The sequence below is a fragment of the Anopheles coluzzii genome, chromosome 3 (genome assembly GCF_943734685.1).
Source record: "Anopheles coluzzii chromosome 3, AcolN3, whole genome shotgun sequence".
NCBI classification, from domain to species: Eukaryota; Metazoa; Arthropoda; class Insecta; order Diptera; family Culicidae; genus Anopheles; species Anopheles coluzzii.
Window position 1 is genome coordinate 55,435,326 of NC_064671.1, and position 17,308 is coordinate 55,452,633.

The 17,308-nt window shown below is 36.9% G+C and overlaps 2 protein-coding genes across 2 annotated transcripts; one reads left to right on the forward strand and one right to left on the reverse strand.

Annotated features, from left to right (window-relative positions):
• Window positions 1-9,698: 9,698 nt before the first annotated feature.
• LOC120959470 (carbohydrate sulfotransferase 11-like) lies at window positions 9,699-11,334 on the forward strand. Its single transcript, XM_040382879.2, has 2 exons — window positions 9,699-10,229; window positions 10,312-11,334. Exons 1-2 carry the CDS (start codon window positions 10,034-10,036, stop codon window positions 11,049-11,051), a joined length of 936 nt encoding a protein of 311 aa, XP_040238813.2. The 5' UTR covers window positions 9,699-10,033; the 3' UTR covers window positions 11,052-11,334.
• A 2,519-nt stretch (window positions 11,335-13,853) lies between these two features.
• Window positions 13,854-16,754, reverse strand: LOC120957256 (carbohydrate sulfotransferase 8-like). The gene is made up of 2 exons (XM_040379353.2): window positions 16,401-16,754; window positions 13,854-16,335 (listed from the first exon to the last, which is right to left on the reverse strand). Exons 1-2 carry the CDS (start codon window positions 16,651-16,653, stop codon window positions 15,599-15,601), a joined length of 990 nt encoding a protein of 329 aa, XP_040235287.1. The 5' UTR covers window positions 16,654-16,754; the 3' UTR covers window positions 13,854-15,598.
• Between the last annotated feature and the right edge of the window lie 554 nt (window positions 16,755-17,308).

The following is a 17,308-nucleotide window of genomic DNA, read 5'->3' on the forward strand; positions in this document are numbered from 1 at the left end:
GTATAGTGATGGCGATGAGGGCTATTACAACGAGCCCAAAGCTGATTGCTGAAGGTCCAATTTATTTGTGATTGGAGGCAATACCAAGGGCAGATTAGTCTGAGTTTCTGTTTCCGTTGAAGGTAAATCCGTCAGCCTATAAGTTGTTAGGTAATTTTTCATCAAGTCAAAATTCAACTTTTTTACCTTCGTAATCCCATATAATCTCTTATCTATTCCTGAATGTTGCCGTATGAATGCCTCTTCTTTTTATTCATTAAAGTAGTCCAAGTCGTGAAAAGATTTTGTGTTTCGTGAATGAGGCATCATCAGCGTCGAACGAGTAGGTAATATAACGTCTTTTTCTCTTCTTGGCCTGCTCATGTATGAGCACGTCTCGTAGACATGGCCAGGTCGCCAATTCGTTTCCAGAAAACTTGGCCCTGGGCTGCAGTCCTCCAACCACGGCTGCATCCGATCCCCGACAGGTTCGACTCCACCTTATCCAGCCAACGATCTCGCTGTGCTCCTCTACACCTCGTGCTGAACGGGTCACTGCGTGCCGAACGGGAACGAGCACCTTCTTGGTGGGGCATGAGTCCGGCATCCTCATCACGTGCCCTAGCCATCGTATCCTTCCGGCTTTGATGACCATCAGGATATCTGCACCGTCAAACAGCTCAGCTAGCTTGTGGTTCATCCTCCTCCACACGCCCTGCTCGCACACACCGCCAAAGATAGTCCTTAGCTCACGCCGTTCGAAAATGGTGAGTGCATTAGCGTCCTCCGTGAGCATAGTCCAAGACTCGTACCCGTAGAGGACTACCGGACGAATCAGTGCGCGATATATGGCGCATTTTGTGTGTTGCTGGAGTCTTCTGGATCGCAGGAGTTTGTGGAACCCGTAGTAGGCTCGATTTCAGAAAACAAGATAGATTTAGCTTTAATTACCATTATTTCACCAGGTTTTAGGGTAATAGTCACGACAGCTCATTTAATCAATATAAACAATGCAAGTTACAGAGATTAAAATCCCAGAAGATCCACAAGGGTGCGCACGATTGGAAATGTGTTTGGTTGATGAATTTAATCAATTTGGCAAATATCATGCCAACAATGTTCTCAAATGTATTTTCATATAGTTTGAATGCTACATTGTTGAGCTAGCCAATAATGACTTTTATCGTGTATTTATGAGACGTGTATATCTTTCCCCCAGTATCCGTCTTTACCTATCTTCCTTAATAATATCATCAGTATTTAATTTAGCAATATTTAATTTTATAAATCATTTGATGTTACTATTCTCACGTCTAGAAAGAGAGATTCTAGAGAGTAGGAGAGACCCGGAGTAACACATGAGATGCCCCAACCATCGTATCCTGCCAGCCTTCGCTTCCATCAGGATGCTCGGTTCGCCGTAAAGCTCAGCAAGCTCGATACACATTATCCTCCACGCTTCATGCTCGAACACACCGCCAAAGATGGTCCGGAGGATGCGTTGCCCAAACACGGCCCGAGCGTATGCAATCTCCGCACGGATGGTCCAGGACTCGTGTCCGTAAAGGACCACCGGGCGAATCAATGTATATCTGACAATTCGTGCGGGCGTATTTATTAACAAACCGGGATTTCAACGTTCTCATTAGATGAAAGTAACTTTAAAATAACCCTGAACTGCGTTATTTGTGAATCAATGCGGTCCTTGAACTGAAAAGCTTGGAAACCCCCTTCCCTAGTAGATGCAGGTTTGAAGTTCCAACGAAAACTTTCATGGTACTGTCTGAAAGGATGCTATAAAGATACGCTGTAACACGTTCTCCGTAGCCACGTACTAAGCTGTTTGAGCATTGCATGGCGCCAGATTCTATCAAAGACTTATGATAAATCGAATATTTCATAGTCAATCGGGTGGTCTTTGGTGTAATGATATTCAATTAACACATTAAATTTAGCAATACATATTTTATTACTGTCCCACAAATACGAAATACTTGCTTGTCGGAAGATCATTAAAAGATGGGTTGGATCGAGAATCCATCCGGCGGCATCCTCGAAATTGTGTAGACCAGTAATTTTCAACTCCTTTTGAGCGACATGGAGGACGAAAATGGTGTGTGTGCCACATTGACGGTGAGTGTAGGGCGGGGGAAAAGGGAGAGTGCTTTAATTTGTAATCGCTTTCTTTTGGGACCCTTAAATAAAGTTTGACACTACTATCCTTTAAGGTATAAAACATAACACGTTGTTTTTTCATTGCTTTACCTTAACAATTTAAATTCATTTCCAAACTAAATTCTTAATGAATGATGAATTTATAATTAATGACTAATTATTCGAAAAAAAAGGTTTATTTTGAATCCTAGATTACCGCCAGTTGGGAAGGTTCAGCTTTGATGTTTTCTACCGGTATTTTGATTTCCGAAACTGAAGTCAATTACAGGCTGTTCCCTCGAGAACATACTGTACACACACTATAGTCTTGTTGAATGTCCAATGTATTGCCGTTATGATGAAAATCCACATTCCGATAGATAGGTGGAGAGGAATGGTAGCAAAGCTACGACTCGCTGATTGATCTGTAAGCATCTGTATATTCTTACTTTTCAGCATCAGCAATTTTTCATAAATTTTATTGTTTAATTAGAATAAAGAAATATTTTCCAACTTTTTCTTTCGAAGATAATAAAGGAAATGAATACATATTTTTTGCCAGTTTGCCTAAAAACTCTTAGGAATGTAACATGGAAACTAACGATAAAGTATGATATCAATATGTAATGTAATTTTAGAGTTACTAAAACAAGAAATCCAAACAACCCTTCCGATTAATTAAATTGTGTTTTGATTGAAAAGGCTGAAAAATCCTTGGTACAGCTAAACTTCTATGCTTTGTGTTGTGCATCGTCGTTCTTTTAATCTGTGCCTCGATAGGCCATCTCCACAATGCCACAATTGTCTAATGATTGTGATGCTATTATTCAGCGGTACACTGTACACGTTCATAACCAGCCTACGTTTACGGCAGACTCTGCAGTTCATGTGCAGTAAAATCCAACCTGGTATAGAGAAATCGGTAACAGAGTTTTGAGATTGTTTCGAACCAGAAGATGAATTTGCATGCATCGTGCTCACACTGCAAGAAAAATACGATGCGTTGAAACACGTGCACACTTCTAACTTTGGTGTTATCCGATACAAAAGGGTTCATCATGGTGTCCAGTGGGTGGTCAGGACGGTGGCTTTGAGCCGAGAAGGAGAAAGGGAGGTGTGGGTGCTGGTGCAGACATGCAACAGAAATCGGATACAGAAACGACAGATGACGTTCAGAAGTCGGATTGGATACTAGCGATAAATGGGCATGCACTGAATAAGTAATGGCATGACACACATGCTTCTCAATTTTTCGTCCATCCAGCATCGCAAATTGGGTGTTGGGTATGCTCATTGTCAGTGCACCGGAGCATTGCCAGTGTCGGAGTGATGTTCAACTTTTATGAACCAAACTAGTTTGCGACTTTGAAACAATATTTGTACAAAAAATGGAAATTTCAAAACAATTAAATGGTAAAATAGGCAAGCCAGGAATACATGGAAGGTGTAAAACCCGGACGGTGGACAAATGGACGCTTGTGGTACAGCTCGGTCAATCCTTTGAATATACACCAGGCAAGGTTGATATCAGATTACCATCTCGGAAAATGATTGAAAATGACAGAAGCAACTTCAATCGTATCTTATAACACCGTTTTTACGTTCATCTGTGGAATAATGACACATTTCATTGTTATCTGTGGCTTGCGCATTTTGATTTTCTTACATTGGTCGTTTTTTGTATGTTAGTAATCTTGTGGTTGTGTTGGATACGTAGATCGGTTGGAAAACATTTGAGAATCATGGAGCATAGATATTGTTTAGTAAATCCAAGTTTGAGTTTATATTATTATCCAACGTGTTCAAGCTCAACATTCATCGATTTTGCTTTGCTTGCGTATTTGTGTATCGTGTATTTTTCTTACATTTTCGAAGATATGTAGATAAGGACGGGCACAGCGTGAAAGATGGACATTTCTCATGAACACAGCATAAAAGCACTTGTAGTCCCCGAGATACGCTGATTTGGAGATACGCGGTTTTCTAAATTTGAAAGCTCCTTGCGCAAATTATACTGATTCGACACATCAATTGTCAAAAGCAAATTATTTCCCTTTTGTTCGAATTTAAAAAATCATTCAAAATGGTTCAAAATTGTAATATTCAGTGAGAATCAAATCAAATAATTAATTTAGTGGCTAACACCAAGTCGATTCACGCGTATATTCACGAGATACGCGGTTTCTTCTCGATCCGCATTAATAGTGTATCTCGGGAACAACATGAAATTATTTAAAAAATCAACAATGTATTATCCAATTTGAAGGTGTAACAAAACATTAGAGAACCCTTGTTTGGGATATTACACGTAGATGCATTTTGACTACGGATTTTACGCACTTTACTTTGCATCTTGCCACCAAAGTGGGGAAGATGGACGGACACTATCGTAGGGGACTGAAGAAAGCATTGAAATCCGAGAGGGACTGAACTCCTGTGAAAAGAGTAGCCATACAATGTGCCAAATCATACGATTACTGTTTTATCTATCTTTTTCGGTTTTTGAGTAAATTGTCAAAGTTTCAACACATTTTTTGATCAAATATTAAAGCTAATTATTAGTTAGTAGGTCAAAACCAGCATCGCGCATAGAAACGAATAAAAAGCTTAATACAGTTTAAGCTGATTGGCATAATTACATGGTCAATTCTATTTGCTTTATTTCATTTCATTTCATTTCAGCTTTAAAAATGCAATAATGGATGAGTAATGAAGGCATGAAGTGGACGCATTATAACAAACAAAAGGGTGCTTATCATACACTGGTGTAATAGAATTTAGAATAAATAACCACAAATTGGCTATTTAGTATAGAGCTACTCCAAAGCTTTCATACTTGTTCCGTACTACCCTCACGCTCAATGCATGTTCCTGTTATGAACCTACCATAATGTGTGCACTAAAACTTCACAAACCATCATACGCAAAAAGCAGCATTGCACAGCTTTGTTGTATTTGAACTACCAAACAAAAGGAACTGGGTGAAAGTCACAGAAAACTACCTCCCCCGGACTTGACCAACTTGATGGGCAGCGGAGGGATGTGTGTTTGTTTTTTTTTTGCGATACGCTCCACCAAATACAATTTGCGAATGCAGGAACAAAAACTTGAATAAAGTTTGTGCCTTGTTGAGCATTTATGAGGTGAATGAGAGTGACGAAAAACGCACACAACAGAGCCGTGCTAGGTGCATAACCAAAAACTAAAGAAAAAAAACACATAATAGATGAAAACTAAATCTACCACCCAGCGGGGCCGGGGAAGTGAAAGGGAAACACAGCTAAGCTTGCATCAGAAGTCCAGCCTCATGAATTTGTTTCCTGCTACTTGCCGTCCGTGTTTGACGAATTGCGAAGGAAAACTGAACGAATGTGGAGCGCGGAAATGAAAATTGGACAAAGTTTTCACGATGCCGTCATGTTTTACCCCCTTTGCTCTTCTCTTCTCTCCACCGCTTCGCTCCGTTTCGCTCCGTCTAGCCATTGCGTTGCACCTTTCTCAGGCACGATTTGTTTTTTCCTATGTTAATTCATTCTGTACGATCACAGCTTTTATAGAAGGTGCATGCTTCTTGCATCTGCTGGCTCAGTTTTCATGGGCTTTGAATATGGTTATGTAGTAAACTGGCAAACGAATCAAATAGTACAACAGTGAAGCGTAAGCAACGGAACAATAGGGATTACTTGAGGTAAGTAATGCCCTTTGCGCAAACAATCGCAAACAATGGTGGCACTATGAATAAGAAGAAATTTAGTGGAACGTTATAACGACTATTGTTGTATATTACGGCTTTTTTACAAAAGAAAGTATTTGTTAATCACGTTGCTACACAACATAGAACTATAATTTAGGAGAAGTAATAAAAAAATGTGTTGTAGATGCACTGGCTCCTGTGCAACATTCGTCGAGGTTTGATGCCCTCGTGGTTGGGATCATTACCCCCAAGGCAAGGATTAACTTACGGCAAAAATTAAGCCAAGGCCTCATGCAAAATTGAAGCCCAGTAAACACACGAACGACTTAAACATGATTTTGTTTATTTATTCTAGCGTTGTTATACGTTTCTATTCATATGTTCTGCATTTTCACAACTAGTCTACCATATTTAAAAAAAACAGTTCTCTTTTTGAACCCATTGTTCTACATATCGGTATTGCAATCAGCACCATGCATAATTAAATAACAAAGTTTGAAATAATGTACCATTTGGGGTCAATACGGCATATGTCAGGCGGTGGTAAAGAGAGACACAACGCGTACAGCCGAAACATTGTGAAATTTCAGCACGTATAATGTGAAACGTATTCTGAAGTCAGACAGCGGAAATACCGGATGATATCAAAAGCCATTAGTGTATTGAAATTGGATCTGGATGATGAAATAATTGAACGTGCAATTGAATGCACGGCCGGGAAGCGAGGTTTAGTGTGGTAGTTTCGCACGAACGACACAGCTGTGCAATAATGACTCGGGATTTGGATCGGAAAGCAGAATTGGGATCGATTGGTATCGGTGGTTTTCCGTTTCGATACAATTACGGTCGATCAAAGCTTTAAAGAATTAGAATCTCAATAGATCATCGGTGACAAAAAGAAGTAACCTTTTAGCAATAGTAATGAGATTGAATGAGATTATTTATTTGTTTTTTTTTTCATCGAAATATTGGTTTCATTTTGTAAGCTTGTAGGGTAGAATGTATTGAAAAAGAACCCGAAGATCTGTCTGTTTAATAGCTTATAAGATCTAATATTTTAGATATAACATAAACAATACGTCCATGGACGTTTGACCCATATAAGTTATGCATTCTTTTGTTCGATGGTTGTTATCATTTCACGTAGAAGCTTGGTTTAATAAACCAACTTACACTTTTTGTTTTATTCAAACAGCTCAAAACCACTTTCTACAAGCTCAAATTTTAAATTAAATTATTCTTGGCATCCACACCAATCCGTTTCCTACCTTCTTCCCAAAGCGTTGGAGAGCTTGTCGTTCGCTAAACTCTTTTTACACTTGTTGGGTGATTTTGTAGCACAAGAACTCATCTGCTTTATCTCTGCATGGTTTTTGTTGAGGTTCTGAGTCGTTTTATTTTTTTTTCTCTCATCTTTTTAGATACCATTTCCATTAGATGGATACTATCAAAACAACAATGCAAATGAGATTATGTACAGTGTATCATCCATGTTTGTCTGCATTCCCGTATTGCCCCGGCCATCTTCCCTGCATATCCCATCGTAATGAGTTTGTTGTGCAGTGTCGTGCTGTCGGTTTCTTGTGTGTTTTTGTGTGTTGAAGAGCTTCCACCTTGCTGTTGATTACGATAATAGATTTGCAAGCAGTGAGTGTGTAGGAACGTAGGACATGAAAACGATTGCACTGGACAAGGCTCTGTTTCAATCTTCAGGATAGTCTTTGTTCGTCCAAAGCAAGCCAATGTGCCGGTCTATTCCATCGTTCATCATTTTCATCGTTTAAGTGATCATTGCTGCTTCACAAGATGAGTTGCGCTTTTGAGTGTTGCCTGCTTTGCTTGTGAATCTTGCCATTGGTTTCGGTTTGCTAGCTACTCAAACTATAGGCATCTGATTTGAATCAGTAGGTTATTATGTTCAACTTATTCCACTTTGCAACCGGCACTCAACGGTGCAGAAATATGGAAAAGGGTATGTGTGTGCTGAAAATTATGCCACTCAGGTAATTTCTGAAAACTGAAAAGATGATTTAATACAGTCGTTGCCGCCTAAGTTTGGCTCTGAGTTTGGCATCAATTGTTTTCAGTTTGCATACATTTTTGACAACGCATCAGTTGTCAGTAAGTAAAAGAAATGTTGACTCTTGTAAGAATCATGATCAATTTACAAGGTATTTGAGCAGACTTATGACAACTGCATTTTTAAATCACAAAAACAATACAAAAAGCGTATAATTTTGTTTTTGTTTAAAAATAATTATATGTAATAAATTCTAAAGCCATTGTTTTCACCATAAAATACATTTCAATTTCACTTTCACCCATTAACGGTTTCGAAAAAGGCATAACACTTTTAAAATTTAAAATTTGATTAATGAAATTATTAACTTTTTCTTCTTTGGCACAACTACTGTTGTCGGTCGAGGCTACCTGCACTACTTATGGGTTTGACTTTCAATGACTTATGTATGACCACGATAGGCAGTCCTATGTACAACCCGGATTACAGTTCCAAAAGAATTGAACGTGAAATGTTGGGGTTTTCTGCAACAATTTAGACTATAAAACATATTGAATTTCACGTTCACTTTCACGCAAGGCGATCTTATGGCGGCACGGTGCATTCGGGGTTTAAACCCATGATGGGCGGGCATATTGTTAAGTCGTACGAGTTGACGATGGTACCACGAGACTAGTCCAAATTATTTATTTATTACTTTACTTAAATCCAATGACTTTGGAACACACAATTTTAGACATAATATTAAATTTCAATAAAAAAGCGATAAATAATGCGATTAATTTACAGTAAAAAATTGATGTCTTCGAGACAGAAATTGATGCCTTACATGCAAAACTTATGACACGCTACCATAAATGGGTGCCTTGGAGACAAAAATAGGTGAGTTAGAGCCAAAATTTAGTGGCAGCGACAGTAAATTTGAACAATATTAATCAAATTAAATAATTTGTATTTTTCTTATTTACTGAAATTAATAAATATGAGGCAATTTTTAAGATCATAAGATAAATTCGGATATCAGGTTATTTTTTTTTTCTCGCCGTAGCTGTTTCCTACCGGCATTTTTTCTGGTTTTCCCATTCTGGATTGATCCCTAAGTGTGATAATCTCCTGTTATGTCAGATAATCGCTAACCTATAATACTATAGATAATATCGATAGTTTAGAACCTATAACTATCTACTATACTTCTCTACTCTTGTTTCAACATAGAACCAAAACACTGCCATGATATAAGCCTTTTAGAAACGCTTTTGGAAAATTTATCCTATAATTTATAATAATCTTTATCCATTTATTCCTCGCAATTAGAGGTGAATTATACTATACGCCAAATAAGCAGCTCAAAATCGTTTCGCAATCGTATTGATACGAAATTACAACTTTCAAATTATCAATTTTCCCAAATGATGGCAAAAACGAGGGAGAATGTTAACCAATATTTAACATAATTCACACTCAAGCTAACGAATCGTTGTAGAATATGCGAAGCATGTGTAATATCAGGTTCAATTGCCTTCCGTACATTTAGTACACATTTAAGCGTGTTTGCTTATCCAAATACACATACCAGGTACCGGGTACATTTTTTTTGCATAGGCATTTGGAAAAAAACTGCACAAAAATTATATTTTGTTACTTTTCTGAAACCGAAAAATCCGACAAACGTAGTTTCTTTACGATCTGCATTAGATCGAGCGTCGTATCTCGAGGACACGCTGTACCAGTGAACATAAAACAAACAATCGATCCATTCGATGATTGGTTTAGTTTATTAATAGAACAGTCTAGATCGGGATTGGCCGTTGTGTTATTTTTTAAACCCAACAATGTATTCCGGTAGTTATTAAAAAGCTCTAGATGTCAAGTTAGAATTGGCCTTAAAAGCACAATAACACATAATAAAAATGGTTGTTTCTATTGTTTACAAGTATCATTAAGAAACGTGAAATGTTTGTCTTTTGATTTACGCAAAACACAAGAAAAGTATTTCTAGCGGGCTATCTAAGGAAGATCAATTGATACAGAGTGGGTGTGTGTGTGTTTGTATGTGAATAAGATGAGCCTAAAATGTTGATCCAATTTCTATCGTCAACCATACAGTAACTGTGTAAACTGTACCATTTCTGCCATACGATGCTGCGGCTCGAGCGTTTCGGTTCAGTTCTATTACAGCTGTCGCAATGGGAACATTAAACTCGTCGTTTTTATTTCGTTCACAGCTAAGACGTGTGATAAGTATTGCTATCGTTGGCATGCTGATATGTTTCTGCATCGTGTTGTACGGTTTCAAACATGCAGATAGAACTGTGGAGAAAATAAATCGTGATCGATTGTTCCACCTACGTGAAGCATGTGAACGTACCAATAATGGAGGAAGTATGTGATGAAGAGGGTGGTAAACAGTGCACGATACCTAACCAAATGCTGATCAAACTTGTATTCTTTGTCTAACTTGTAGAAAACACAATCGAAACTTCATTCTACATCCACGTGAAAAACGAAAGCTTGCTGTACTGCTTGGTGTTTAAATCGGGCACTACTTCCTGGTTTTATAACATCAACCGTTGGGCTGGGATTAGTGAGGAAACAATATTAGACGATAAAACGGATAATTTTAATCTGGCCCGCCAAAAGTATCCATGGGAAAATCCGCGAGTGTTACTAACTAGTATGAAAAATACCTACTCCTTCATTGTGGTGCGTAACCCTTTCGAACGTCTGATCAGTGCCTACGAGGAACGCTTGCTCGGACAGCTGCATCCGTACTTTAAAAACCTTTCGCATCAAATCTACAGACGTTACCATGACGATGGTAATCATTTTGGTATTCCTTCCTTTGAAGACTTTGCGCGATTCGTCGTGGAGCAGTCTCGAAACAAAAAACCATCTGACCTGCATTGGCGACCGATAAACGACCTGTGCACACCTTGCCTGGCACGATACGACTCGATCTTAAAAATGGAAACGTTTGCACAAGACATCGAATACCTTACAAACCGTACCCAATTGCATGGAAAGATTAAGCCGGTGCAAATGAACCGTTCGCGTCGCGATCGAGTTGATCGGTTAATAGAAAAGTATTTTTCTCAACTGACCAAACAGCAGTTTGATGATTTGTATGATGTGTATCGAATAGATTTTGAATTATTTCAATATTCAGCGGAAAGGTTCTCAAAGTATGTAAAGCAAAAAGAATAGCGTCAGTTGTAAATAAACCTGGCAAAAATGTGTCACTTTGGAAGGAATTAGGAACGTATAAGTTATAAGAAAAGTTAGCTGCTAATTGCAATTCCTGATTTGATATTTTCTTAATGGGGTTTCACAAATGTAGATACCTTATCATGGTTTGAAAAAAAAGCTAACACTGAATGGAACATTCAAAGTAGTAGTAGTATTAGTAGTAGTAGTAGTTTCTTCATATACGTTATGTTTCTGTGTGTACAAATGACTGAATAAAGGTATACATTCATTCTAATCGAAATATAGCCTACTGGATTGTGGAAAACCCATATTGATAAGGAATCATCGTAGTTGTTGTGTTATTGGTTGCTTTTCGAATTCGGTTCGCATCGATCGCATAAACAACCATGAACCACCAACAGTGTAGGATTGACGTAGCTTTCATCGTACAGTATTTGTGATTGATCAACAGTCTTGGCGTTGAATCGTGCTATTGATATTTTCAAACCCGGTGGCTCATAGGGCATATTTCGAAACACTTGTCTCATCAGAAAACATTTGAAAACTATCACCAAGGTTGGGAAGAAAAGAAAAAAATGTAATTCTTTGTACATTAGCTTTCAAATTAATTTGCGAAGAAAACAGCAAATGATTGAGTTTTTATAGTTTGTTTTTTATTTAAATTTCATCGCGAATACACGTGTTACAGTTTGTGTAAACATTGTTTCAGTAAGTTTTACTTGTATAGGAGAACATAACTGATTTACTTGTATCATTTTTTAAGACATTCGAAAATCATTTTTGGCATTATTTATTGCAAATTTGTCTATTTAAGAGATACAACTTATTTTCAATCGTTTGCACGCTTGTAGATCCAACACCGGATCTTAAGCTTTACAACTTCCATTGTTTATATTTTCGATTATTATGTAAACAACTTGTGAAATAATAGCTATAAAAGCAATTAAAACCCATGTTTTCTGGTGATTTAAGCATCATGACACCAAAGTGTCATGACATTCTATCGTAAGGAAACATGGCCACGAAAATTTTAAAATATTTTGCTTATGCTATGAATTGTTCAGTAACAGATGTTATCAAATAACCTTACATAAGAGCAACCCGAAGTCTTGAGTAGAGTCACGGAAGATATATCCAACCAACTACTAGAGAAATCATTAAAACCTGCAAAGAACGTAAAATCAATCAAAATAGCAACCAAACATTATTGTGTTACATTATTTCCCCACTAGGTACACCAAACTCGCGGACTTGAATAATTTCCTAGAGGAAAATTATAAGAGTTTTTTTTATAATTTATTGCAACATCCCGAGGTAGATTTTCCTATAAGCTTACTGAGCGGCCGCGGAGTGCCCCGGTCTAAAGGGGACCCAAGTTAAACCTCCACGTGTTAGTTTGCTGTTATAACTGATTGATTTTTTTTTATTAATGCACGTATTAACAATGACTCACTCGTTATGCGAAAAGCTCGTTATGCGGAAGGCTCATTGTCATATAATTTGTATGAAAAGTTAAATAGTTCCAGGTCATGAAAAGTGCAGTTGTATAGGGATTATAACCATCACAACGATACGGAACACCCCCACGTGGCAACAGTAATTCATCAATCAATTCCCCCCTCTCCCACCCCCCGCCAGCAATCCATTAAAGTGTCCAACCAGGGTCCTCCACTGCTTTTAACGCTTAGGGCCCCCAACGTCCTAAATCCACCACTGCATCTTAATATTGAAACTCTCGAAATGATCACGCTTTCTTATCGGGAACCAAAATGAAACTGCTCGTTATGCGAGATTTTAGTCGTTAAGAGGGTTATTTGTAGAACATTTAGATTTGCTCGTTGTGCGTAAAATTCGTTATAAGGGGTACTCGCTATGAGGTACAGTACTGAAATTTTGAATGTCTGGAATTTTAGTAACAACGGTTTCACTATTTGATTCATTTCCATATAAAATACTACTTACTTCGAAAAACGACCAAATTGTTTTGAAAAACTTTTGTAGAAAAAGTAAATTTTGTTACATTGAATAATATTTGAAAATAGTTTTGAAAAATTTGCACTACCGAAAAATAACGACGATTTGAAAAATTAGCACATCCAAAAACATTGCAAAATATGTAATCCTGATTAAACGAAGACTATAGATACCATTTAAATAATGTCATAACTGGCATTTCAAAAGACAGAAAAACATTAATCCTTAACAAATTCAGGGTTATGTATTTGGTATTCGTAAAAAGATATTCATTAAAGTACGACTAGTGTAATGTTTGTTGATATTTATACATTTTGAGGACTTTTATGGAAACTAGGGACCCCATTTAGATTCCCGAGATGGATAAATCCGCCTCTGGCAATTTTAGCTGTTATCCCCGATATTTCAATAATGACTTAGATTCTGTATTTCCTTAATGTATATATCTTTTCCTACCTTGATCAAATTATAATGCTACAAATGAAAAATAACAAGTCTACTGGTTTAAGGCTGGTTGGCGACAGACGTAGCATTTAAAGAAACAAAACAAAAAAACAGTACAAAAACCAACATTCAATTATTTCCAGATCGTGTTTTATTCACTACACAAGAAATAAATAATAAAAATAATAATGATAATAATAATAAAAATAATTATAATAATAATAATACTAATAATAATAATAATAATACTAATAATAATAATAATAATAATAATAATAATAATAATAATAATAATAATAATAATAATAATAATAATAATAATAATAATAATAATAATAATAATAATAATAATAATAATAATAATAATTGTTGTTTATATTGTTTCTTTTTCTTCTCCTTCTTCTTTGGGTCAACAACTGTTGTATGTCAAGGACTACTAGCACTAGTGGGCTTAACTTTTAGTGTCTTATTGATCCACATATGGCAGAATAGATAGGCCTATGTATGGGAGTCGCAAGGTTCATTCGGGGTTTGTACCCTTTAAGGGTATGCTGTTATGTCTTACGAGTAGACGACTGTACCACGAGACTGGCCACTCGCTATTTGTTATTGTGTAGCTTTGTATTTAAAAATCTCATATTCTTTATTATTAAAAATGGGATAAACAAGCATTCGATTAACTACCAAATATCCTATAATATAAACTACAAACTACTACGAGTTTGAGCTTCTTCTATTCGTCTTGGCGTAACAACCTACGTGGTCATTCCAACCTATACAGGCATTCGAGTCTTCTTGGTACCACGCAGCCGGATAGTCTGTTTTGCTACGGGGAAACAGTCCATGCGAGACTTAAACCCACGACGGGCATGTCTTGCAAGTTAATCACTGTACCATAGGATCACGCAAATTCAATATTTTGACAATTTTACATGTCTAATGGTTCATGAAATCCTGGAGATTTATGATTCTTCATGAATTCAATTTTTGAGATTCACGTATCTTTGAAGATTCGTGAACCTTTAGAGATTCGATTCGAGATTCGAATCACTCATCACATCATATGAATGAATCTCAACAAAGAATTCATGAATCCCAGGAACACTAGATTATACAAGCACGAGGGATTTTTTTGTTCTTTGCATACAATAGGCGCGAGGCCACGGGAATGACAAAATGCTGACATTTTTTGTTAAGGTTATGTTTTTATCGATCTAAAAATATTTTATTTTTTTTTTTTTAAATATGTTTTCCATCTAAACAAAATCGATAATAATTGCTTGTCTTTTTGTCATGTAGTATAGCTTTTTGTCGTTCAAGTTGCGTCAATGTGTAGATTTTTGATGAGGCCACGGAAAAGCTCTTTTTTGCAATTGACAAGCAATTTTGACAAAGTTCACAACATATTCAGCATTTTGTGGATCACGTGGCCTCGCACCAACTCCTTTGGTCTAGAGTCAAATTACGGCAACAAAAAAAAAATATAGAAGATTCTCATCGAATTGTCCTTATTCGAAAAATGGTAATATGCATAGTCATCAACAACTGTAAATGATTTTTGTTTTATTTGAATATAAAATACATAACCTAATCCAAGCTTTAGCCTCACATTTTACCATGTTAATTAACAACTTATTTAAATTTAAGGTATTAATTTAATTTTCTTAATTTTTACATATTACACGATTGTTTCATGTTTTAGTTTAACGTTTACACACAAAGCTGTAATTGCTTCTTTTCTACAAATTTTCCCGATTCTCTTGCAATATAACTACAGTGAACCCTCTCTTATTTGACACCTCTCCAATTTGAAAAACCTCTCTTATTTGAACATTTTGCACAGTCCCTTGATTTCCAGTACATTTTTGTTCCTCTAATTTGGAAAACCTCTGAAATCTGTGTCCCTCTTATTTGTGTATGGTGTTGCCATGGTTATTGAAAGATGTATGCTCAAATTAGCGATTCTGTTCGCAGTTTCCTATAGCAACAGTTAAGGCTGCATACTAAATGTTCTGTCTCTTTCTTGTCTTGTATGGACCTTTCATTCACTTTCAACCTCTGTAATTTGAAAACCCCTCTTATTCGAGAGTCCCATCGCCTCTTAAATAAGAGAGGGTTCACTGTATTCACGTCACGGCTTTTGGTATTTGAAAATATTTGTCAGCAGAATATCCGAACAATTCGAAATCGATCTCGTAAATACTGTACAATATTTCTAATTGTTTCTGCGTTATTTGTGAAAAATATTTCATCATCAGAACTTCGACAGGTTCCTTTCTGACGTGGTTTAATTGCATTAGTTTCACTTTACCTTGCAATTTTGCCGCTTTTATCATCACTTCCACATCTTGCTCGTATGTTTCCAGTTTGATTATATAATCATATCTAGCTAAGCAAGGTGTGCAGATATTGTTAACTGGACACCAGTGAATATCTAACCCCATTGTGCTGTTGCGATATTCGACATCATCGATAATGTACTGCACAAAGTCACGGAATGTAATTTTGCCGCTCCCCGTCGGGTGATAGCGGCGATAGATGGCTAGGGATACACGCGAATAGTACGCATTTTTCATACTCACCAGTCGATCTTCAAAAGCGCTTATCAAACGCTCGAAAGGATGCCGTACGATGATAAACGAGAATGAATGTGCCATCGATTGCATTAACGTGACGCGATTTTCTATCGGGTAGAACTTACGCGCAAGAAACAGATTGTCGTTATGCATGATCTCGTATTCCGTGAATCCTGCCCATGTATTAAAGTTGTAGAACCACGTGCTGGTGCCTGCCTTAAACACTGGGCAATAAACCAAACTGTAATTTTTGCTGTGCAGATAGAACGCCGGCTGAAGGTTTGTATCTGAAAGTGTAACATTCTGTGTTAGAGAAGTGTCCTGTGTGCTATACAAACACTGCGCCACGTACGTCCTCCATTGTTTAATCGTTGGCAAACATTTGTCAGGTGTGACAGCCTCCACTTATTGATATCAGTGGCAAATTTTTCTCCAAATTCTGTACGAATCAGTTCGTAGTTTACAACACATATCATTAGCAGTGTGATTATGAATATGCCTCCGATGCACGCCTGAATGTTCGATATGTTTAACGTAAAGAGTCTACATGTAACGCGTCTTTTTACTTTACGATACAAATGTATGACACATGATATACCCATCATAATCAACCCGATACTAATGGACCACTTCGGGCAAGTTTATTTCAGCATGACTTTCTACTATTACTTGCCCGAGTGATGAATAACATGAACGATGAATAACTTCCCTTAGACTAACAAGCATTATAGAAGCATCCAACACACGTGGTCAAACAACAACGTTATAAATTGAGCTTTATTGTTTAAATTAGGATCGTTCGTGCATTTGCATTTTGTTTAGCGGCACGCGCTAGGCTTCACTTAACAATTGGGCAATTGATACAAAAATGTGAAACTCATGTTCACGTCATACGATAACTAAACAGCACCAATTCATAAATGTTGGTTTTGTTTTACTGTTGGCGTTATTATCGTTTAGTTAAAAAAAAGACCGATTTGTTTTGAAATGGCTTTTAGAAACCAGTACAAACCAGTTTGTATCGCCATGTTAAGATCACATGTAACAGTTGAATTTATTTCAATTTAAACAAGGTAATTAAACACATTCTTAAAACGAAAAAGAATGTGAATCTCTTTTGTTACAATAAAATATTAGTAATCTCTATCTTCTTCTGGTATACAGTCAGAATTCAATAATTGAACAATTTTTAGTTTGCATGCTTTTTAGTTGAACGCTCAATAGTTGGCTGACATTTCAATAAAAAAAGCATGCGTTTGT

Excerpts from the sequence above, each read along its gene's own strand:
- LOC120959470 (XM_040382879.2), top strand. The coding sequence starts at position 10,034 with ATGGGAACATTAAACTCGTCGTTTTTATTTCGTTCACAGCTAAGACGT. Across the intron at positions 10,230-10,311 it reads ACGTACCAATAATGGAGGAA|AAAACACAATCGAAACTTCA; the intron begins GTATGTGATGAA and ends TCTAACTTGTAG.
- LOC120957256 (XM_040379353.2), bottom strand. The coding sequence starts at position 16,653 with ATGATGGGTATATCATGTGTCATACATTTGTATCGTAAAGTAAAAAGA. Across the intron at positions 16,336-16,400 it reads ACGATTAAACAATGGAGGAC|ATACAAACCTTCAGCCGGCG; the intron begins GTACGTGGCGCA and ends TTACACTTTCAG.